The 22,581-nt window shown below is 53.8% G+C and overlaps 1 protein-coding gene across 5 annotated transcripts in view; it reads right to left on the reverse strand.

Annotated features, from left to right (window-relative positions):
* SYNE3 (spectrin repeat containing nuclear envelope family member 3) overlaps nt 1-22,581 on the reverse strand; it is an 88,691-nt gene that overhangs the window by 31,305 nt on the left and 34,805 nt on the right. For all 5 annotated transcript variants that reach the window (XM_027120472.1, XM_027120470.1, XM_027120471.1 and 2 more), the window contains exons 2-5: nt 19,331-19,488; nt 11,176-11,348; nt 9,592-9,901; nt 1,234-1,395 (exon numbers count right to left, since the gene is read on the reverse strand). In XM_027120472.1, the coding sequence (XP_026976273.1) occupies nt 1,234-1,395; nt 9,592-9,901; nt 11,176-11,348; nt 19,331-19,474 (789 nt within the window). In that variant the 5' untranslated portion in view covers nt 19,475-19,488. The remainder of the gene's footprint in view (nt 1-1,233; nt 1,396-9,591; nt 9,902-11,175; nt 11,349-19,330; nt 19,489-22,581) is intronic.

Genomic DNA, 22,581 nt, shown 5'->3' on the forward strand with positions numbered 1-22,581 from the left:
CAGGGGACGCGGGTTCGTGCCCCGGTCCGGGAGGATCCCACGTGCCGCGGAGCAGCTGGGCCCGAGAGCCATGGCCACTGAGCCTGCGCGTCCGGAGCCTGTGCTCCGCAACGGGAGAGGCCACAACAGTGTATATCACTTTGCTTTTACAAAAGACCTACAGTAGTACCTGTTTTCGCTACCTGAAAGAAATCCAAAGAGGATTTTAGCTTTTGCGAGAAAAGGTAATGACTTCTCCGCTTGTTTTCTGTTTGTTTGTTTTTCTTTTTAATTTTGTGGCCGTGCTGCGCGGCATGTGGGATCTTAGTTCCCCAACCAGGGATCGAACCCGCCCCCCCTGCAGAGGCAGCACAGAGCCTTAACCACTGGACCGCCAGGGAAGTCCCACTTCTCTGCTACACACCATTTCGGCTCAAGAACAGTTCCATAGGAACACGACTTTCAGATAGTGGGGAAACTGCACACGTCATACAAGATATTTTGTGGTCACTGTTCATTGGTTTTTTCAAAAGAGAGTCAATTTAAATACGAATATTAAATAAATGGTATAGGTGCTGTAGAGCTGTGTCAAAAATTATAAAGTGGTCCCTGAATTATTGAAGATAATCTACCCACTCACTTTACAGAGGGAGTCGGAAGCTCGTTCAGGATCACAGCAAGTCAGGAAGCCCAGAGTGGACCCAGCTTCTCCTGCAGGTTAGATGCTTACGCCAGGGTTCCTTACCTTCACATACTGACATGTGAGGTCAGATAACGCTTTGCTGTGGGGGGCTGTCCTGTGCACTGTAGGATGTCTAGCAGCATCTCTGGCCTCCATCCACTAGATGCCAGGAGCACCTCCACTCCCAGTTGTGACAACCAAAAATGTCTCCAGACGTGGACAATGTCCCCCATTTGAGCCCAGCTGCTCTAGACCATGCTGCTGTGGCCTTGGGTTTCCAAATGCCCTGCTGGCTCAGAGACTTCCATAAAGCAGCCGAGGCCCCAAGCATGGGATCTACACCACATCCCATGCTTCTCCTCTTGTGGGGTCTGTGTACAGGGATGTTTGCATCTCCTGGGACCTCCCAGCCCCATCCTATTAAATAAACTCTAACAGAGACCAGCCAGCCATGAGCGCTCCCTCCCCACTCTGGCTCCCAGTCCCATCCTATTAAATAAACTCTAACAGAGACCCGCCAGCCATGAGCGCTCCCTCCCCACTCTCGCAGAGACTTGCCGGGGGTTGGTTACCTGCAGCGCCGAGAGACGGTCCTTGGTGCTCAGCCGGCACTTGCGCCCCATGCAGCCGTGCACCCGCTCCACCACCGCCTTCAGCCACAGCTGGAACTCGTCCACGCTCAGCTGGAAATGTTCATGCTCCTGGGTCACCTGCTCCAGCAGGTCCACTCTGTTCTGTGGGAGGGGAGGAGAGTCACCGGCTGTAAAGGTCCCCAGCCCAGGCTGCCCCTCGCCTGGCCTCCCAGGCCTGAATCTGTGTGTGTGGGACACAACTGACCCTCAGCCCTTTCGCTGATCCCGGACATTCTTCTCTACCTCATCAGCAATCAGTCAAGAAATTCTTGGCTTTGGAGACCAAAACATGCCAGCACTGGGCTTGTCAACCACACAGTGGGCTTTTTTTCCTGCCACGTCCTAGGAATGGCACTCAAGATGGGGCCGTGGTAACAACTACATAACACTACCATTTGAGCACTTACCAAGGTGCCGGCGCTGCCCTAAGAACTTTGTGTACAAGATCATCTCACTGAATGCTCCTGACTGCCCCCATAATGTGGTACCATTATTATCCCAGTCTGATAGATGGGGAAACCAAGGCACGGAAAGTGAAATGACTTGCCCAAGGTCACCTGGCTAGGAAAGCACCAAGATTCCAACCTGGGAGGCAAGGCTGGGCCAACGCATCTCTGCTCCATTGCGACTATGTCCATGGGGTACGAGAGTAAACACCCTGAGTGTGGTGATTTGCCTGCATGTGTTGGAATTGCCTCTATTTTCAGACAATTCCACTGAAGCTCTAACCACACAGGGGCAAGATGGTGTCCTAAGGGTGGGTGACATTTGGGGAGATAACAGTGTCCTGCTATAAGACCTACTGTGTGCCTAGAGATTCTGATTTTCAAAACACACCCCTGATTACAGCACCATCTCTTTAAACCCCTCCACTGCTCCCCACTGCCCCCAGGCCCAGGTCCAAGCATTGTAGCCTGGTGGTCAAGGGCAGGACCCCACGATGCGGCTCTGCAGACCAGCGGTCAAGACCCTGGGCTTGGGAGCCCACTGCCTGGGGCTTGACCCTGGCCCCCCTCGAGCTTGTAATTAACCCCTCCGTATGGTGTGGTTGATAACAGTAACTGCCTCATCAGGGTGGCATTAACTGAGTCAGGGCTCGCACAACCCCAGAACAGCACCGGACAGCGAGTAAGAGCTTGAGAACTCTGAGCCATTGTTTATTGTCACCTGTGTCCCTCTGCTCTTGTCACACCCAACCAAGTGAGAGGTGCCCACGTGGCAATGCTCATCTCCAGGCCCCACCTGCTCTGAGGCTTTGCCCACTGCCCCAGGCTGTGGCTCTCCCCCAACCTTGTCTACCGAATTGTCATCTGGTGGGGACCAAGCGCTCCCTAAGGACACGGGGGTTGATTTCATCTCCCTGGTCCCGCTCAGGGCAGGCTCTGAGACTAAGTGCTTCCTGAGTGGCCAGATGTAACTAAGTGTGGGGTGTGTGCCGGGGGAGGGATCTCTCCAAGGAGAGCCAAGAAAAAGGAACCAGGGGACCTTCGTTTAATAAGCACCTACTATGTACCTGGAAATAGACCGGCATTATCGTATTTAATATCTTCACAAGGATCCCAAACTGTCCCATTATGCGAGTATCCAAATGGGTGTCGGGAGGTAACATAACTCTTGCAGACAAGATTTAAACGCCAAGTTCAGACTCCAGAATCACTGCTCAGGCCCAGCGGGTGGCAGAATCTCTCTTTCTCGCAGATGGGAGATATTCTGGGCTTTGCCTGCCGTGTGGTTTCCGCTGCAACTTCTCCACCACTTGTGTGCTACTTACATCGTAGCACCCAAGTTGCAGCCACAGGCAGACACATAAAGAATGGTTGTATTCCAACCAAATGAATCATGGGCACTGACATTTGAATTTCCTATCATTTTCACATGTCATGAAATAGTCTGCTTTTAATTTTCCCCCAACCATTGAAAAATATAAAAACTATTTTTGGTTTACAGGTCATAAAAAAGTCAGGAATTGGGCTGGATTGAACCTATGGGCAGTGGTTTGCTGACCTCAGCTCTCAGCCATGGAGTCAGGCCACGTTCAGGAAGGTCCTGACCTTCTGCGAGGCTAAGCCAACCATTCTCAACTGGGAAGGGTAGACGGACACGTGGATTTGAAAGACCCCCCTGGCTATTTGTGTGTGCCTTCCCCTCCCGTGCAGAAGCCCCTCACCAAACCTAGAAACACCAATTCATTGAAACCTTTGCAACACCCATGGCAAGTAGGGGAAAATATCCCCATTTCAGAGACGGGGAAACCAAGGCACAAGATCAAGTCCTTCAGTGAAGAACTGAGAATCCTCTCACTATGGGAGGGAGGCTCAGCGCTTGACAGATGGGAAACACGGGGCTGCTTGAATTCAGAAAGTGGACCAAGGTTCCCCTGCTGCTCCCCGTCCCCCGCAGGGTTATTTGCATCCACCAGAATCCTCCCCGAGCTTCCTCCATCCGCGAGAAGATTCATTTACGAAACAAAGTGGGTCAAGGTTACTAAGCAGAGAATAGGGGCTGGGCCCCTGGTTGACACTGATGGTGATAAAGGTTGTAGTGCAGCAAACTCTCCAATAAAAGTGCCGGCTGGCGGCTCTGTGTGTGTGAAGAATGAGGTGCTGGCACTGGGGGAGATCCAGAGTAAATAAAAGCCTCTGTGACGGTGAGCAGGCGGCTAGGAGAGGAACGCGGCCGAGCAGGGCAGGCATCCAGCCGCGCTCTGTGCCAGGCATAAAGAGATCACAGAACACAATTCACCACGGGCGGGCAGGGCACGTCGGAGGAATGTGGGTGACAAATGGGAGAGGGTTCCACCTCCTCTCGTTACACCAAATAATCAAACCATCTGTGTGGGCAGAGTTGTCAGGAATGTCAAAACCCAACCAATTAACAAGGGCGGGAGTGGATTTGTGCCTCTGCAAAGGGCTGCAGGAAGGGCTCTGATTCCTGGCCGAGATGCCAAACAAACACAGCCACAGAGGGAAGCAGGGAGGAGGAGGGTGCTACTATCTGCCTGGCCCTTCAGAAAACAATCATTGGATTAAAAACCATCAGGCAAAGTAAACAAGCAGGCCCCGCCCACGGGCAACCAGCCTGCTTTGTCTATTCTCGGCTTTCAGTGGCTTTCTGCTGGCTGTGCCACTGCTAATTCCCGGGCTTGGCCACTTTCCCTGATCAAGAATCTCCCTTCAGGGGGTGGTCACGAAGGATACAGTCCAGAGGTGACCCCCGCTGTGCTTCTGTGGTCCTGTCCCTGTCAACACCAGAGGCCTTGCTAATTAACATATTGGAAGTCAAAACTGGATTTTTAGAGGCGAAAGTAGTGGCTTGTTAACCAGCACAAGAAATGATGAAATGGGCTCTCCTCGGTGAAAGTTGAGATATTAATACATACGGTATCTCCTATGGCCTGAGATGCATCCTCCCCAAATTCACACGATGAAGCCCTAGCCCTCAATGTGATGGTGTTTGGGGGCAGGGCCTTTGGGAGGTGATTAGGGTTATATGAGGTCATGAGGGTGGGGCCCTCAGGATGGGATGAGTGCCCCTATAAGAACAGACACCAGAGAGCTTGCTGACCCTCCCTCTCCAGCGTGTGAAGACACAGCAAGAAGGTTACCATCTTCAAGCCAAGAAGAGGCCCCTCACCAGGAACCAAATCTGCTGACACATAGAGTTCGAACTTCCCAGCCTCCAGAACTGTGAGAAACAAATTCCTGTTTTTTAAGCCACCAAGTCTATGGTATTCTGTTCTGTCCACCCGAGCAGACTAAGACAGTATCCCAGGGACGTTTCCCACCCTTTGAATAGGCCGGGACCTGCGTGGCTCTCCTGCTCTCACTGAGGTGGGAGGATTTCAGTTGCCTGCCTCAGGGTGGCTTTCTCGTCTGACTTTAGTGCAAGGTGAGACCTTCAATCAAATGTACAGAGCAGGTAACCAGGAGGCATCCGGGCTACCAAGAATCTCTGAGGACTACTGGACATGCAGTGTCCCTCAACCTGCTTAGGGTGGAGCCAGAGTGTCTTCCTTTCGTCTGGGGCTGGAAGGCCCAGTATGGGGTATGCCCTGGGAGGCTGACGCTGGGGAAGCTATATCCTATTTTACTGAAGAGGACCCTTGCTAAGGGTGATATAACAGTTTGCCCCTCTCAGTAGCTCCTGTCTTCTGAAGGTCATGGCATCATCTGGAAGCTATGACTGTTCTCACCAACAAAATGCACATGCACATGACAGTTTGAGTATAACTTCAGAGAGGCTCTGTAGGGGCCTGCCCTGGCCTCTCCCTCATACCGCCTTTCAATCTTCTACTGCCGGCTCTGGGAGAGACAAGAAACAGCTCCCCATTCACCACCCCTACCCCCAACCCCATCCCGAGAGCTAACCGGGCTCCCTGTGAGTTAGAACACAGCTCCCAAACCTCTGGCAGCCAGGAGCAGAAAACCAAGGGTCTGTGAGCTTCAGCCAACAGCTCAAAAGGCCAAACTGAACGGCCTTCTCTCATAGGGTCCAGTCACCCTGCACACCCCCCAGTTTCCACACTGAGGTCAAAATTCACCAGCCCGTCTGGCAACTCGGAGGGCTTCTGCCAGGGCGGCAGCTTCCCCCCACCTCTTCATCATAGGCAGAGCCCCCAGGCTCCTGCCCCCAGGATGCTGCCAGCTGGGCTCCGCCTCGGGAAAACCCTTGGAAACAACCTGCTCCCTCATCCAGGGGCTCGAAACCTCCCATGTACCACTGCGTCCACTTTCTGAGCTGGACCCACAGGAGCTCTGGCGGCCCCTGATCTCCCCTGATGGACACAGGTGCAGCGACTCACCCAGGACCCGGGGCAACCACCAAAGGAGGACCCCACATAGGGAGTCGCCTAGGACTTCCGGTTCTTTCTGATGGGCCAGGGGTATCTGACCCTTAGATTATTATTATTTTTTTAATTAAAGTATAGTTGATTTACAATGTTGTGTTAATTTCTTCTGTATACAGCAGAGTGATTCAGTCATATAGATATATACGTTCTTTTTCGTATTCTTTTCCATTGAGGTTTATCACAGGATACTGAATATAGTTCCCTGTGCTATACTGTAGGACCTTGTTGTTTATCTGTAGATTATTTTTTAAGTCAAAATTTAAAAAAAGGGCCCAGTCACACCTTCTCTACTTACCACATAAGAAGGTTGAGAGGCTCAAATGAGGTCAAAGCCATGAAGGGACTAGGAAAAGATAGCATTCGCCAGTAAGAGTTGTGATTTCTATGAATTTTTGGATCCAGTGAGGGGAGGGTTCCCTGGAGGGACGATGAGAATCTCTGAGGTGATCATTTCTTAGAATTGGTGCTCACCGGTGCCCCAGGCATGCCCCTTCCACACACATGCGTGTACACTTACACACACACACACACAAAACCACTTTCCATTTCCTGCACGAGGCGCTCTCTGCTGATTGGCACAAGCACCTGTTTCTTGTAAAGTCTCAGCAGCAAGGAGGCCATGGGCCAGGCACCTCCCCTGCCTGAGCCCGTGGGGCAGACCTGGAGAGAGAATTGCTGTTAAGCAGGCTCTAGACACTTGGATGCCGTGAGGGAGGACCAGCTGGCTACAGCTCTGAGAGCCAAGCTCCACCCCGCCTGCCTGCCTGTCCTCCGAGCCTCCCAGCTGCAGGGGCGGGGTTCTCATTCATTCAATGAAGGGCTCCGAGCACCTGATACGTGGCAGACACCATTGTTGTCGCTATTTCTTCTCACTGCTACGGAGAGCACAAGTCATCCTTTATTCTGGGAAAATGCCAATTTCAAAGAGCTCACATGCAAACTCATTCAGTCCTACACCCTGGCTCCAGGTAGGGTGAGCACCCCGAGGCCACACAGCTGGGAAGCAGCAGAGCCTGGCTGGAACCCAGGTCCCTTTCCAAGCATTCTGGGGCCAGCGTCCTATTCCTACTCAAGGTTTCTCAGATCTCTGCTTATTATAGAACCATTTCCCATAACTTGAAGGACCCAGGAGACTTCCACCTCCAGCAACATGGGAGAGCTGAATACCCTTCCACCGTAGCCAGCCAGAAATGCTGGATAAAATGTAACACGCATCATTTAAATGCAGAACCACGCACACACCGCACACACCAAGGTAAGAGATATCCCGTGGACCAGATGCAAGGATGCTATGGAAACCAGGATGCTAAACCCACATGTGCGCTTGACATCTTCTTGGGTTTAATGCTCAGGTTGGAGGAGGAGGTAAGACTCTGGGCCCAGGGGGGCAGAGACCACGGCAAAAAGGCAGAATACTCAGGGGACTCCCCCTCTGTCAAAGGGTGAACTAGAGAAAAAAACCCCTTCCCACCAGCGCAATACAAGACAGAAGCATATGTGTTTCAGCCTGGGGTCTGGCTGAAAAGACAAATGAAAAGATAGTCACCTTTCAGAGTATGGAGCCAGGAGCCTCTTGCATCATTTTGGCTTAGGGTTCAAGTGCAGAGAACCCACTTGATCTAGGAACCCCCAAAACATTTCAGTGACCCTCAATAGGAACCCTGAAGGGAAATTCCCATGGTAGCCTGGCTGAAGAAAACACAAGCTCTCTGAGGGCCAGGCCCAGCCACGGGGTTCTGCAGATAAGGCCCCAAATAGGATGAGCTCACAGCTCAGAATTACGAAGTCTCCAAGGAAATGATCCACCATGTCAGGAGACCCAACAGACGGCAGTATCAGGCCAGGAACTTCAGCTACTAGAGCAGCCTGACGATTATAAAATGTGCATGATTAAAATGACTACAGATAGAATCCGTACCTGAGAGGAGTGCCAAGTTTAAGAGAAAAAAGGACAATGAAAAAAAAGAGGGGCTTCCCTGGTGGCGCAGTGGTTAAGAATCCGTCTGCCAACGCAGGGGACACGGGTTCGAGCCCTGGTCCGGGAAGATCCCACGTGCAACTAAGCCTGTGCACTGCAACTACTGAGCCTGCGCTCTAGAGCCCGTGAGCCACAGCTACTGAGCCCGCATGCTGCAACTACTGAAGCCCGCGCGTCTAGAGCCCGTGCTCTGCAACAAGAGAAGCCACTGCGATGAGAAGCCCACACACCGTAATGAAGAGTAGCCCTCGCTCACCGCAACTAGAGAAAGCCTGCGTGTAGCAACGAAGACACAATGCACTAAAAAATAAATAAATAAAATAAGTAAATTTAAAAAAAAAAAAAAGAAGAAAGAAAGAAAAAAAATGAATGACGGATATAATACAAAACCAAATAGAATTTCTTGAAACAAAATTGAACTTAATAACTCAATGGACTGTTTAAACCAAGGCAAGAATGAGGTGAGAGACGGGGACAAAGAATGGGCAGAGGAATTGGGGGAAGGACAAAAGAGAGCAGAGGAGGAAAGCAAAGGAGAAGGACTAAAGGGCAGGAGGAGGGAGGGAAGGAAGGAAAGAGGGAGGGAGAGGGGAGGGGAGCTGGGTGGAAGTGAACCTCAAAGTCCATCAGTCAGTCAGTCAACATACACTTACTAAGTACCCACATGTGTATTAAGCACGAGCAACGCTGGCCATACAGATAGTAGATAATGTGTCAATGGGTGGATGGATGGTGGAGGGGTGGGTGAATGGGTAGGTGGAAGATTGACAGGTAGGTAGTTATATAATGCTTGGGTGAGTGGATAAGGGATGGGTGACAAGTAGATAGTGAGTAGGTAAGTGGGTGAAGGGGTAAACGGTGGGTAGTAGAGAGTGGAGAGATGGATGAGTACATGGGTATGTGAAGAGTACATAGGTGGGTTGATGAGTAGGTGAATGAATAGATGGGTGGGTGATTAAGTGGCTGGAGAGAGGAATAGGAGATCTAGTTAGGTTAGTGGAGAGGTAGATGGGTGAGTGAGTAAACAGATGGACAGGAGGGTGGGGAGATGGATGGGTGGATGGGTAGGTAAGTGGATGGAGTGGTGAGTGGGTAGATAGTGAGTAAGGGATTTAGTAGTTAGTTTAGAGGGGAGATAGATGGGTGAGTGGGTAGACAGTTGGATAGGAGGGTGGGGAGATGGGTGGATGGATGGGTAGGTAAGTGGATGGAGGGGTGAGTGGGTAGATAGTAAATAAGGGATTTAGTAGTTAGTTTAGAGGGGAGGTAGATGGGTGAGTGGGTAGACAGCTGGATAGGAGGGTGGGGAGATGGGTGGGTGGTGGTGGGTGAGTGGTGTCGGGTGGGTGGATAGTAGATGGTGGGTAGATGGATGGATGGATAGATGGTGAGGGAGCAAACGAGTGGCTGGACGGGTAGATGGGAGCAGGTGACGGATGAAGGGTGAAGACAGCCCGCTGCCCGCACCCACCTGGGCTTTGGTCTTCACCGCGTCGTACTCGGCTTTCAGCTTCTTCTGCGCGGCTTCGTCCACGCTGGGGTCCCCGATCCTGTTGAACAGGGAGGCCGCCTCCTCCAGCAGCCGGTCCAGGAGCGTGGCCTGATTGTCCACGTTCTGAAGCAGCACCTGGGCGTGGCTCAGCTGCCAGCGCTTCTCCTTCAGGCCCAGCTGCAGCTCCACGGGGGGCTCGAGCACCACCGTCATCTTCTGGAACCAGCGGTAGAACTCATCCCGGGCCAGCAGGTACTCGCTCCAGTGCAGCCACACCCACTCAATACGGCTGTAGGCAGAGGCCACGGCCATGAGCATCCCCCCACCAGGCTCATGGGCGGGGAGGCCGTGCTGCTGCCCCCTCCCCAGTACTGGGGGGCTGCGGGAGGGGGCACAAGGACACCCTCTCAGGCCTCACCCCAGTCCTGATAGACAAGACCCTCCCGTCTGGGAGACAAGCTCCATGGGGCTAATGATCAGGGTGGCTCAGATTCCAGACCTGCTCTGAGAACCCCCAGCCTGCTGATGCCCTGAGCCACCAGGACCCCCAATTCCTATTAGTGATGCACGACGATGCCCACAGTTGTTTCTCTCTGGTGTTGGGACTCCACACACAGTCACCCTGGCTCTTACCACATGGGTGCCCACTAGCAGTCACGAGAAGACTGCCACGGGGAGTGTGTCTCTTAATTTGCGGAGTACAATAGGATCTGTGGGCTCGTCACCGCTCAGCGGGGACAGAGGGCTGGGGCCTGTGCACGGGTCCCAGGCGTGCCATGAACTCGCTGCATTACCCCGCCTCTGCACCCGCCTCAGTTTCCCCGTCTGTAACGTGGAGATGGCCCTATCGGTCCAGCCAACATCAAGCTATTCGTTTGGAATTCCAAGTGAAAGAGTTTGAAAAGCAGAAAACACTGAGTAAAGTCCCCCCGGTCCACTCAACATTCTGGTTTCATAAAGACGGAGAAGATGCTGGCAGCTCCTGCCCACTGAGGACCTCCTGTGTGCCAAGCGCTGTGCCTGGCTCTCGACATTTGCTATCCCCCGCCATCCTCCTAAAAACCTTCAAGAAACACTTGACTATACCCATTGTCCAGATGAGGCGCCTGAGGCTCAGGGGTCAAGTAACTTTCCCAAGGCCACACAGCAAGTAACCAGCAGAGCAAGAGGCGATCCCAGGTCAGGCAAAGCCCCCGCCCCTGACCTGGCTCCCCGGTACAAGCAGAGAATCTGGGCTAAAGCGCTAGCAAGGCAACAGGCCTTCTTACCCGCCGGGGCCATTTGGCCTTTCTGCTGGAGGATGCACACGCGGCAAGTCTACCAAGAATTAATTGTTGGCAAAACACGATGGGCTCCCACTGTCTATTACCCTCATTAAGCTTGATTATAATTAGAAAGAGGCAGGCAGGGTTGACTGACATCCCAAGAGAGCATCCTGTTCCCACTAATCCCAGGACCGAAGAAATGTCCCTTGGGCAGCGGCCCCAGGCCAGCGTGGTGGTGGGCACGGAGGGTCGGCAGCAGCCGCAGACAAAGGCCTGGAAAGGTACCCAGCCACCCTACCTGTGACAGTGGGTCATGTAGGTGACCGTCTCCTCCCACTGCGCTTTGACGTCCCTCAGCCGGGCCAGGATCTCGGGCTTCTGGTCCTCATGGCAGCATGCCAGGAGGGCTTCGGCCGCCCGCAGCACCATGTCCACCTTCACGCGGCCCTCTGGCTCTAGCTGGCATATTTTCTGTTGTGGACACAAAGCCAGTTCCCAGGAGTTAGACAACACGCCAACAGGCAGAGCCTTGGGAAGACAGTGGCAAGACATGGAAAGAGGCAGGACTTTGAGACCAGAGGAGCTGGGGTTCGAATCGCAGCCCCTGCCCCTCCTCCTGTGACCTTGGGCAGGCTGCTAAGGGCTCTGGGGTGGGAGCGAGCGGCGATGGAGATTAATCAGCACAGAACCGCCCAGAGCTGTCTGATGATAGGAGTGCCCTCCCTTCCCCGATGGGCCTGTTTCCAGCTGCGTGAACCCAGAAAAATTTCATTACTTCCCTGGCCTTGGTTTTCTTGTCTGTAAAGTGGGTGTATAGTAGTACTCAGCTCTCAGATTTTTTTTTTTTTTTTCCAGAATTAACTGAGAAAATGCATGTCCCAGTGTGTGGCACCATGAGAATCTGCCTCTCAGGCCCACTGCAGGGAGTGGGCTTGGCCCAGGTCCCCAGCCGAGGCTCGGAATTATCTCTGAGTTTGCCGTTGGCACCAAGGCCTCGCTCCCTCAGCTGTTCCCACCAGTGACCAAACAGGAACACAAAGGCAGGCCCGTTACTACAGGACACTGGGCTCCTCTGATGGGTGACTGATTCGGGACACCCCACGGCCTTGCCAAATTCCCTGAGAACCACCTGGCAGCCCAAGATTCTCCCTGCTCTCCCGGACTCAGGGCCGGACCTGCATTGGACTGACCGTGTCCCTCCCAGCCACCCCGGGTTCCCGTCCCATTTTCTCTCACAGATGGTTCCCTATTAAATGTCTTGCATATCTAACCTCACCTTGGCCTTGGCTTCTTGGAGGACCAAGGCTGATACGCAACGCCTGGCAAATAGTAGGTTATCTGGTAACATTAGCTGTTGTCATTATTCACTGTTATTATTCTAGTTCTTTGGCAACCAAAGCTTGGTCTCTGCAGTCAAAATAAGATTAGACTCCAATTCCAGGGCTGGTCTCCACTACCTGTGTGACCTTTGTCATGGTACTTAAACTCTCCAGGCCTATGAAATGGGGGAAGATAATGGTTAACGCCACCCAAGGTTATAGTGACATTGCGAGATACACTAGCACATGGCCTGGCCCACACTGCATCTCCCATCACTCCAAAATTGTTCACCGTTACCGCTATCTTTTGCTTACCTTCTGATTTTATTTACTGACAGCATCAGCGTTTGCCTAAAGCTCCAGCTGTTCCCCAGCCTGTCTCCCTAAGGCTGGCAGTCAGTTTTCTTAGACTGATGGCCCAGTGGGCTGGCCGTCTGAGCCTTCGCTGTGGGTGGGGTCGGGGAGGGGCTCCTGCCGTGTCCAGGGCTGCCCCACTGACAACTCTGTGGTCCCAGGCAGGTCACTCCGTCACTCAGAGATGGTGATAACAATCTCTGCTTTGTCTATCTCATAGAATTATAATATTACTTTTCAAAAACACTATTAATTAGAACATAGATATGTTAGTGGACTTTATAAACCACTGAGCGGTTATGCAGACCCTCCCCCCACACGTGCAAACGGGCAATGGTCCCAGTCCTTTTTTGTTACCTCGTATGACAGTGGTTAACGATGATGATGACATCGATGATCGTATAGAGCAGCGGTCCCCAAGCTTTTGGGCACCAGGGACCAGTTTCGTGGAAGACAGTTTTTCCACGGGTGGTGGCAGGGTGGGAGGTGCTTCAGGTCGTCATGTGGGCAACGGGGAGAAGCAGATGAAGCTTCGCTCGTGTGCCTGCTATGCAGCCAGTTTCCTAACAGGCCACAGACGGGTACCGGTCCCCGGCCCAGGGCTTGGGGACCCCTGGTAGAGAGGGACTTCCCTGCCTATGCGTATTATCAAAGAGTGAGGTTAGAGAACCTCCTTACAAGGGCTGTCTCTGTGCTCTGAGTGGGGTGTAGAGAGGTAGCGTGAAGAGCAGGGAGGTTCCCGCAGAGAGGAAAAGAGCTTTGGTTTGGGGCTTAGGGCTGGGCCCAGCAGCAGGATTTGCTGGACCGTAGCAGGTGACGGGGACAGCAGGCGCCCAGCAGGGACCCCAAGTCCCGCTCAGCAGTGGGCAGCAAAGTGGCGGACAAAGGCACCACAGTGACGAGTGTGGACCAAAGACCCAGGGCCGCCGTGGAATGTTCTGGGCTGAGTAAGATTACCCACCCCCTGAACAGAACATTTCGCACCTCTCAGAAGAAGGGGTCCCCCAGCATGGCTGAGGATGAATTTCTTGCCATCCAGTGAGATTTAATTTGATTAGAACTAATAATAACAGGGCTTCCCTGATGGCGCAGTGGTTGGGAGTCCGCCTGCCGATGCAGGGGACACGGGTTCGTGGCCCGGTCCGGGAAGATCCCACATGCCGCGGAGCGGCTGGGCCCATGAGCCATGGCCGCTGAGCATGCGCGTCCGGAGCCTGTGCTCCGCAGCGGGAGAGGCCATGATAGTGAGAGGCCCACGTACCGCAAAAAAAAAAAAAAAAAAGAAATAATAATAATTCAGGATCTGATGTCTCTGACACCCAGAGTTGTGGCATAGACCCCATGCCCAATCCCCAAGCTGGCAAGATGGGCACCAGGGTGATTCCAGTTTTACCAGTAGGGGCACCGGGGACCCACAGAAACCTTAGCTTTGCAGAACAATTCTCTGCAGCAGTTAGCGAGGCCTCCTCTACAGGGGCTGCCCAACTTAACCTCAGTCGGAATCCAGCCCCGTGAATGAAGGGAGACAGCAGCTTGGGGAAGAAACTAAATTCAGTCTCTCTCTGCCACACTCACAAGGAACCAGTCCAGGGTCCTGATGGTGTGACCTCCTCTAGGCCTCTGGACCTTTGCCCTCCTGACTCCTGGCCAGGGAGGCGCAGGCTGGACCAGAGGAACATGGGAGATGGGCGGACCCACCGCTCTTTGCAGGGGAGTGAGCCTGTTGCTTCCCTGCAAAGAGAGAAGAGCTGGCCAGTCCCAAAGGCCGGCAGAACATGAGCCCCACCTGGCCTGAAGCAGAAACCCCTGCCCCCAAACCAAAACACTGACCAGAGGTTATGTCTGCTGTGGGACCAGAGGCATGTCTGCTGTGGGACCAGAGGCTAGAGCTGAGCTGGCAAAGCCAACCTTCGAGAAGCAGATTCCACCCTCCTTCTCTGCCCTGATGATTCCGCTCTTTGGCTCGTGTGTGGTTCCTCTACAGCCCCACCCCAGCAAGGACACAGTCCAGGAGTGCCTGGCAAGGGACACGAGCCAGCTGGGAAGGGGGTCACTGAACTGTAGCCACAAAGCAATTCTGATTCGAGGGAGCCAGTGAGGGCAAAAGTCAGGCGGGGTTTGGGTGGAGGGAAAACCTCAGCAGGGAGGAGAAGCAGTTCAGGAAGGCTGGAGGAATGTGGTGAGTCAGGGCTTTCCCTCAACGTAGTCACGGCCAGATGGGCGCTGTCCTGGGTAATATGCTGAGTACTGTGCTGGGTACTAGAGTCCAGGAGGAAAACAAACATGGCCCGATGCTTGCAGGCTTACGTAAGGGGGTCTGCAGACAAGGGCACAGATGACTGTGAAAGAGCCGTGAGAGACCCCAAACTTGGAGCTCTGAGGAGGGATGTGGGCAACCAGGAAGGCCTCATGAGGAGGTGGGGTGGCACCAGGCCTCAGCGCTGAGCAGACATTTGAGCCAGCAAAGCTAGGAAAACACGGCGTGTTCAGGGCATCCGGCTTTTGGAAGCCAAGTCCTAGGAAATGTGGCACGTCTCTGACCATCAAGAGGCTTGGAAACCAGTAAGGAAACAGCCTGGCCTAGACCCCAAGCGCAGAGCCGCGGAGGGCAAAGAGACGAGATGCTGCGACCTGGGAGACCAGCCGCTGCGGGCACCGGCGTGGGCTGGGAGAGTCCACAGGCTGGTGTCCCTGCATCGAAGCCACGAGAAACAACCTTCTCCACTGGCTCTGCCAGCGTGCCCTGCACTTTGCCAAGTGCGCCAGTAAGTCATTGGCCTCAATCTTCCCACCCTCCTGCAAGGTGGCAACTAGCACTTTCCCCAGGAACGAAGCTCAGAAGGCACTGGAAATTCTCCCCAGGTGCCACAGCCGGAGCGGGGATTCGAACCCAGGCCTGCAGGCCCCAGACCCCAGCTCTCCCCCTCCCCCAGGCTCCTCCCTCCCCTCCCCCTGGACCCCATCCTGGCTAACTCCTCATTCAAGCCTCAGCAGTGAAGTCACTTGTCCCCAGAGGCCTTCTCTCAGTGACCGGTCCCTGCCAGGGGTTCTTCCTGCACTTCACAGCTGGGAAAATGAGGTGGCAGGAGGGCATGGGACCCGCTCCTGGCCACACAGCTACTAAGCTCCAGAGTTGGATCAGAACTCATATCCTGGTCGCTCCAGCCAACAGGCGCTTGGGACGTGCGTCACTGAGCTGGTGGAGGGATCAGAGACCCCAGCCCCAGGGGAGGTCCCACGGGCCAGCAGGTGGAGAAGGCTCTAGCTGCTCCCTTTCACCAGAGGACAAGGGTGAAATGTTTTCTTATTGCAAAACTGGTTTTGAAACATCAAAGCACACAGAAAACAAGCGGGTCTGAGCCCCGTAGGAGAGCACGGTCGTGGGGCACCCAGGACACGGCTCCCTTGACCTAGGCTCCAGGCCAAATCCCTGAGAGCTCACCTGATGGAAGTGCTCCCTCGGCTTCCAGAACCCGGTCACCTTGGCCTTGCCAACAGCTCTTCCTAAGGGCCGCCCTTGCCTTTGCCTAACGAAGCCAGACCCACCACCAGGGGGTAATGAGCTGTCAGCAAATGGTGCAAGGTCCAAGGGATTAGCACGCTAAGACAGCAAGTGCTGTGCAGGGCTGCCAGGAGCTGGGGCTGGGGCTGGCGGAAGGGGTTAGGAAAGACACGTGGGCGAGGGGACGTTTCATTTCACATGCACACCCACACCCGAACGAACGGGCGTTCCAACTAGAGGCAACAGCACACACAAAGGTTTGGTGATAGGAAATCTAGGAGGTTTTCCGCCAGCGGGAGAGGATGTGTGCCTGGGAGGTCGGCTGGAGGGGGAAGCTGAGGCTGGAGAAGAGGGTTGTGGCAGATAAGTAGTGGAGGACGTTTGATGCCAAGTGAAGCTGGGTTTTCTCTCACAGGCAATGGGGAGCCATAGAAGGTTTTAGAGGAGGAGAATAACTTCACAAGACCCATGTTAGGGATGCACCTCGTACATACTTGTGCGACTGCAGGATTAGGTGTGTGCCTGTCCCCGTGATGCCATGAACCCGAGCGTAGGGTGCGCCTCACCCCTTCCACCGCCCCAGGACCCCACACGGGGACAGTCAGTGATGCTCTGGACTCAGCCCTGGGTTCAAGCCCTAACAAGATCCATTCCTTCCATTCTGGCCCATCTCTGTGTCTAGGGATCCATTTCACTATTGAAAAGTGGGGACAATACACCACGATCACAGGGCTTTGGGGAAACTAGACATGAAAGCTGATAGTACAGGCTTGAGCACACAATAGTTGCTGAATGAACGTCAGCTCCCTTCTCTCAGTGACCAGGCAGAGTCATCTTTTGATAACGAATATTGGTGACAATAATAATGATGATGATGACAGAGGCCAAGACTGACAAGAGAAGGGGCTTTGGCTGTCAACTCCTCTCCTCACCAGGCTTGCCCCTGACCTTCCAAATCTCCAACCCATCACCCGCTCTGTTACAGAGGAGGGGTCCTCCTTGGCTCCCTGTTCCAGGCTCTGGAACCACTGACCCCTCCCCACCTCTCTGGCCCTGACCCCTGCTTCTCCTTGTTGGTTGATGCTGTCCCAACACCAACATCGGGGGTGTCCCACATGTGCCCCCAGCTGTGCCCACCTCCAGGGATTTTCCTATGTTCGCTCTGCCTGGAGTCCCTTCCCTCCCCTCCCCCTGGATCCCCGAGTCTGACTAACTCCTCATTCAAGCCTCAGCAGTAAAGACCCTTGTCCCCAGAGGCCTCTCTTGACCCTCTAGACTGGGGGACGTGACCTCCTCGGGGCTCCCCGTGTACCCTGGGTTCTCCACTCACTTCACCGTCCAGTTGAGAAGCCTCTGACCGGGCCACTCAAGAGTGGTCACCCCTCCTTTCTGCCGTGACGGTCCCCTGGGCAGGGCTCTCATCAGCTGCATCAAGTATCTGTTCATGGTTGCTATAAAAGGACAAGTGGTCCAGGGTGGTGCGTGCTAGGATGGTGGCGCACCAAGAGGGAGGCTGAGCAGGGATGGGGGGCCTTTCCCACTGGGACAAGCGGGAGTCTCTGTGCCTACCTGGGAGGAGTTCCCTGAGGGCAGGGACCAGGCACCATCACCTGGCATCCCAAGGGTTCGAGGCCTGGCACAGGGGAGGCTGACGGAAATCGTGACTCAAAGTGGAGGGTCTCAGATCCTCTGGGGTCCGACCAATGAAGGACTGGGAAGGACTAATCTGAGGGCAACTGGGATGACAGGAAATGCCAGAAGACACTGGAGGGGACTGGGGGTGGGGGAGGGGGAATAGAGAGGGTGCCACTGTCACTGTCAACTCAGGTCATTTGCATCCAGCCTCACAGGTAGCACAGGGCTTTCTCTATGTTAACATCCATCAGCAACACACGCCTCCTCAAGGCAGTTTGTGACCCACCCTCTCGAAGTCAGCATCCTGACACAATGAGCTTCACCCATTCTAGAAGGGAAGTGAAGAGAGGTCCAGCGGGGTCACAGGGCCAGCAGGAAGCAGAGCTGGGATTTGAACCCAGGACTTCCAGACTCCAAAGCCTGTCCTCTCTCTAGTCCAGTAAGCTGTTCTACTGAACAGAATGCCTGAGAAACCACAACACCCTGCACCCTGACGCTGGCAGAAACACACGATGCTGTAAGGCAGCAGAAAGCAAATTTGAAAAGGAGTCAGAAGACCAGAATTCCAGGGTGGAGTGTCCTCCCCAGAGGCCTTTGCAACTTGAACAAGTCACCAGACCGCTCCAAGACCCAGTTTCCCCACTTTTAAAATGCAAACCCTGGGTCCTTCTTCATACTGTGTGGTGACACTTAAGCCGTTGGCCCTGAAAAGGTGATATCGATTCTTAATTTTAACTGTCCACTTCCAAAAAGAGCATTAGATATTTTCAATAAAATGTGCAAAATCAATAAGACAGCTCAAAAAAAAAAAAAAAGGAGAAAGAAAGAAAAGACAAGACACAGGGACGTGGGTGTGGGGTCAGCTCTGTTTCTAGCCTGTTGGGGGGTCAGTTTGTGCAGGAAGAGGTAAGCCTCCCCTTAAATAAAGCAACCATTGTTAGGTGATAAATTAGAATTGTGGCATATCCCAATGGATATGACCTGAGAGACGTTAAGTCAACTGCTTTACTTACAGATGGGAAACTGAGGCCCAGAGAGGGACAGGGATGTGGCGGAGGTCACACAGCACTTTAGATCAGCATGGAGACTGCAACCCAGGTCTCTGACTCTTAGTCTAGAGTTCTTCCCCCGGCCCCTGGCCCAGAGCAGATGACCTCAGGTGGGGGGCACCACAGTGCTGGGCCAGGCACTGGGCATCGGCACTTCCGGTCAGGGTAGCACTGAGCCTCTGCCTTGTGCCAGGTCAGGGTAGAGCTGGACTATAAGAGCCAAGGGAGGGGCCTCAGCTGCAGAGAAGCAGAGAAGAGGCAGGAAGCAGGGCCTGGGCCACCTTGGGGTGGAGACCATTCCGCTGCACGGTGCCCCCTTCCAGGATGGGAGAGTCAGACCCTTACAATGAAAGTGTGATCCTAGGACCCCCAGCAAAGGTGTCACCGAGAGCACGTCAGAAATGTCACATCTCGGGTCCACCCCCAGCTCCTGGATCACAATCTGCACTTAAACCCCAGGAGATTCAAAGACATCAGATTTTGAGAAACACCCGTCTAGTCCGCTCTGCTACGCAACAGCTGGGAAACCTGAGGCCTGAGAGGGAGGGACCGGGCCAAGGCCACAGGGTTATCAAGGCCATGGTCTCTGCATACCTCGGTCTCCCGCAGCCTGGCCTCCAGGGCTGCGCGGGGCCCCTGGGTGTTGTCATTGATCTGCAGCCGCTCCTGCACAGCCTTCATCCACTCCTGGGCGTCCCCCATGCTCCTGGCGAAGCCCTCCTGCGGTTGCTGAGTCATGGCACCTGCAGGGGCTGAAGACAGGACCACACGAGGTCAGGCGCACAGGTGAGGAGGGCGGGGGGAAGGCGAGCTGTGGAGAGGCCCCAGCCAGCTGATGGCGGCGAGGGTCGGGGAGCCTGACGCTGGGAATGGGGCTCGCCCTCCACCCCCAGCACCCCTCCTGATGCTCCAGCTTCGGTGCCAACAGCCAGAGGCGATCGTGTTTGTCAGAGAGCCAAAGGACTGGAAATGGGCCGAGAAGGGAAACAGGTCTGGCCTCTCCGGGGGCTGGGCAGGGACAGCGGGCCCAGGGTGCCCGGTTGGCAAAGACTCCCTTTGTCTCAGATTCCCTGCTCCCCTCTGACGCTAGCTTGGCACTCAGGGCCAACTGTCTCCTGTCTTTTTGGCTGGAAACCCCTCCAGAAGTGGATCCTAAAACACACACAGGCTGAGATGTCTGTGACAGACACTGAATCTTGATCTGAATGGATCAAAAAGCCTCAACCTAAGAAACACAGTTTTGGGGCATTGGCCAGGCTGACGCCAGCCCCTGAATCTCACCTGAAATTAATATCTCAGGTTGGGGGATGGCCCGGTGAGCCAGGTGTCTCGTGGCTACTTCTCCACCAAACCTGGGTCCCTGGCAGATGCTGCTAAGTGTTTCCACTGAGCTACGCACCACCTACCTCTTGGCAGCCACTAACAATCAACTGACCTAGCATCTGAGCTGAGACCCACTGCCTTCGGGGATGCCCGTTTCCTGGCATAGGTCTCCCAGCTAAACCAACCGCTTTGCTATCCCGTCCCCTCCTCTCTTTCCCTTACCTTCTAGCTGCGGATACAAGGTCTCAGATTTTCTCACGTAACTTTCTTAAAATCCCATTAAGCCCAGGAAAAACTCTTCTGTATTTCAGTTCTAGTTGTCTGCTTACGGCAACTATAACCGACTTTGGATTAAAGTTATTTATATCTGCATCTTAGGTGAAAGGATTGTGTCTAGTTTATCCTCCAATCTCCCACAATGCCTAGCACAGAGTAAACCCTCTGCCGATGCTGAAATAGCCCAGCGTTGGCATAAAGCGTCATGCACCCAAAACCAACCACAGCATTTGTTAAAAAGGCAAAACAAAACAAAACTAGGAACAACCCAAATGCCCAACAATAGGAAATTAGTTAAGGAAAGTATCACACACTTGCACTTCAGAATATTATGCAGCCGGGCTTCCCTGGTGGCGCAGCGGTTGAGAGTCCGCCTGCCGATGCAGGGGCCACGGGTTCGTGCCGCGGTCCAGGAGGATCCCACGTGCCGTGGAGCAGCTGGGCCTGTGAGCCATGGCTGCTGAGCCTGCGCGTCCGGAGCCTGTGCTCCGCAGCGGGAGAGGCCACGACAGTGAGAGGCCCGCGTAACGCAAAAAAAAAAAAAAGAATATTATGCAGCCAATAAAAAGTAGGATTGAAATGAATTTGTGATGGAGAATACTTGGGCTCTAATGATAATATCAAAAAATGCAACAAAATTTATACTTAATAGCCCCAGTTCTACAGCTAATAAAAACAAAACAAAACAACCACAAAAAAAACATGCTCCTAGAAAAAGACTGGGAAATCTCGCCATTACGATGCCCATGTAGGGACTTCCCTGGCGGTCCAGTGGTTAGGACTCCGCGCTTCCATTGCAGGGGGCATGGGTTTGATCCCTGGTCATGGAACTAAGATCCCGCAAGCCACGTGAAGTGGTCCAAACAAACAAACAAAAGCCAATGCCCATGTGATGAAGCGGAGAGAGGGGTGTGGGCAAGTGGCTGAAAGCATCCCACGTGACCTCGGGCCTCTCTTTTCCTGGCACGGTGTCTTCGGAGGCCACGTGGCTAAGGACCATTGTCTGGTTGGTGGAATCACAGTTGGAAGTTCTTCTGTTTCCCTATTTTTCCTCTTAGGCACTTTGTGAATTTTCCAGAAAGGGCAACTGTTACTTTAAAATTTAAAAAAACCAAATAATTTCTTAACATTGGCTGAATTGTCTGTTGGCCCTTTTTCCTCAATCATCAGTTGGTTGTACAACAGGCGTTGACTGGGAATGTGGGCATCCCGCCCTTCACCTCCACCCCTGCACTGGCAGCTCTGCGATCAGATTGCGCGATGCACGCTGGGAGAGGGGAAGGACGCCACCAGCGAGGGGAAGGGAGTGGGTGACCCAGGGTGGGCTTCCCTCTGGGACCTCGGTCCTCAGAGCTCAGTCTCCCCATTTTCTTCCGGAGATGTTTTGATGTTTTTCTAACAACTTAATACGTTCCCTGCAGCCACTCCCTGCCTTTGAATGCTTCGTTTGAAAAGCACGTTAGAATGCGCAGGCATTTAAATTGGTTCATTGTGGCTTTAATCTCTCGTCTAGTGTGTGACTTGATTGGCTTCCAAAAGCTCAGCTTTTATTTTTTACAAAGCGATGAATGGGAGGAGCCGAAACTAGCTCCCAGGGTTTCGGATGACAGGATGCGGAGCGGGGTGGATGCTCTAAACACCCAGAGGCAGCGAGGTTTGGAGAACCCTTCTTGCAGTTGGAAATGCCCAGGGCCTGGGAGGTGTGATGGTTGGAGACCCCAAGGTACTCAAATGGAACACTAGGGGTCCGGCAGGGTGGGGCGGGACTCGGGGGGACCTCAGACCCACGGATCAGCCTCAGATGGGGGCTTCTAACCTTGGAGGGGGGACCACTAACTGTCAGCTTGGTGAAGCTGCCGGCAGAGTTCAAGAGACCAGGGCCTCTTGGCCTGTGCTCCCAAACCACTTCATTCCAGGTCAGTGAAACACACAGGAATTAAACACGCACTTCTAGCTAAGCCAGATGCTACAACCACAGAAGCGAATAAGTGGGCACCACCTCTGCCTCAAGAAGCTTCCAGGGGGCTTCCCTGGTGGCGCAGTGGTTGAGAGTCCGCCTGCCGATGCAGGGGACACAGGTTCGTGCCCCGGTCCGGGAAGATCCCACATGCTGCGGAGCGGCTGGGCCCGTGAGCCATGGCCACTGAGCCTGTGTGTCCGGAGCCTGTGCTCTGCAACTGGAGAGGCCACAACAGTGAGAGGCCCGTGTATCGCAAAAAAAAAAAAAAAAAAAAAAAAAAAAAAAA

The sequence above is a fragment of the Aethalodelphis obliquidens genome, unplaced genomic scaffold (assembly GCF_003676395.1).
Source record: "Aethalodelphis obliquidens isolate GAN/ISIS:26980383/991018 unplaced genomic scaffold, ASM367639v1 scaffold21, whole genome shotgun sequence".
In the NCBI taxonomy this organism is placed as follows: Eukaryota; Metazoa; Chordata; class Mammalia; order Artiodactyla; family Delphinidae; genus Aethalodelphis; species Aethalodelphis obliquidens.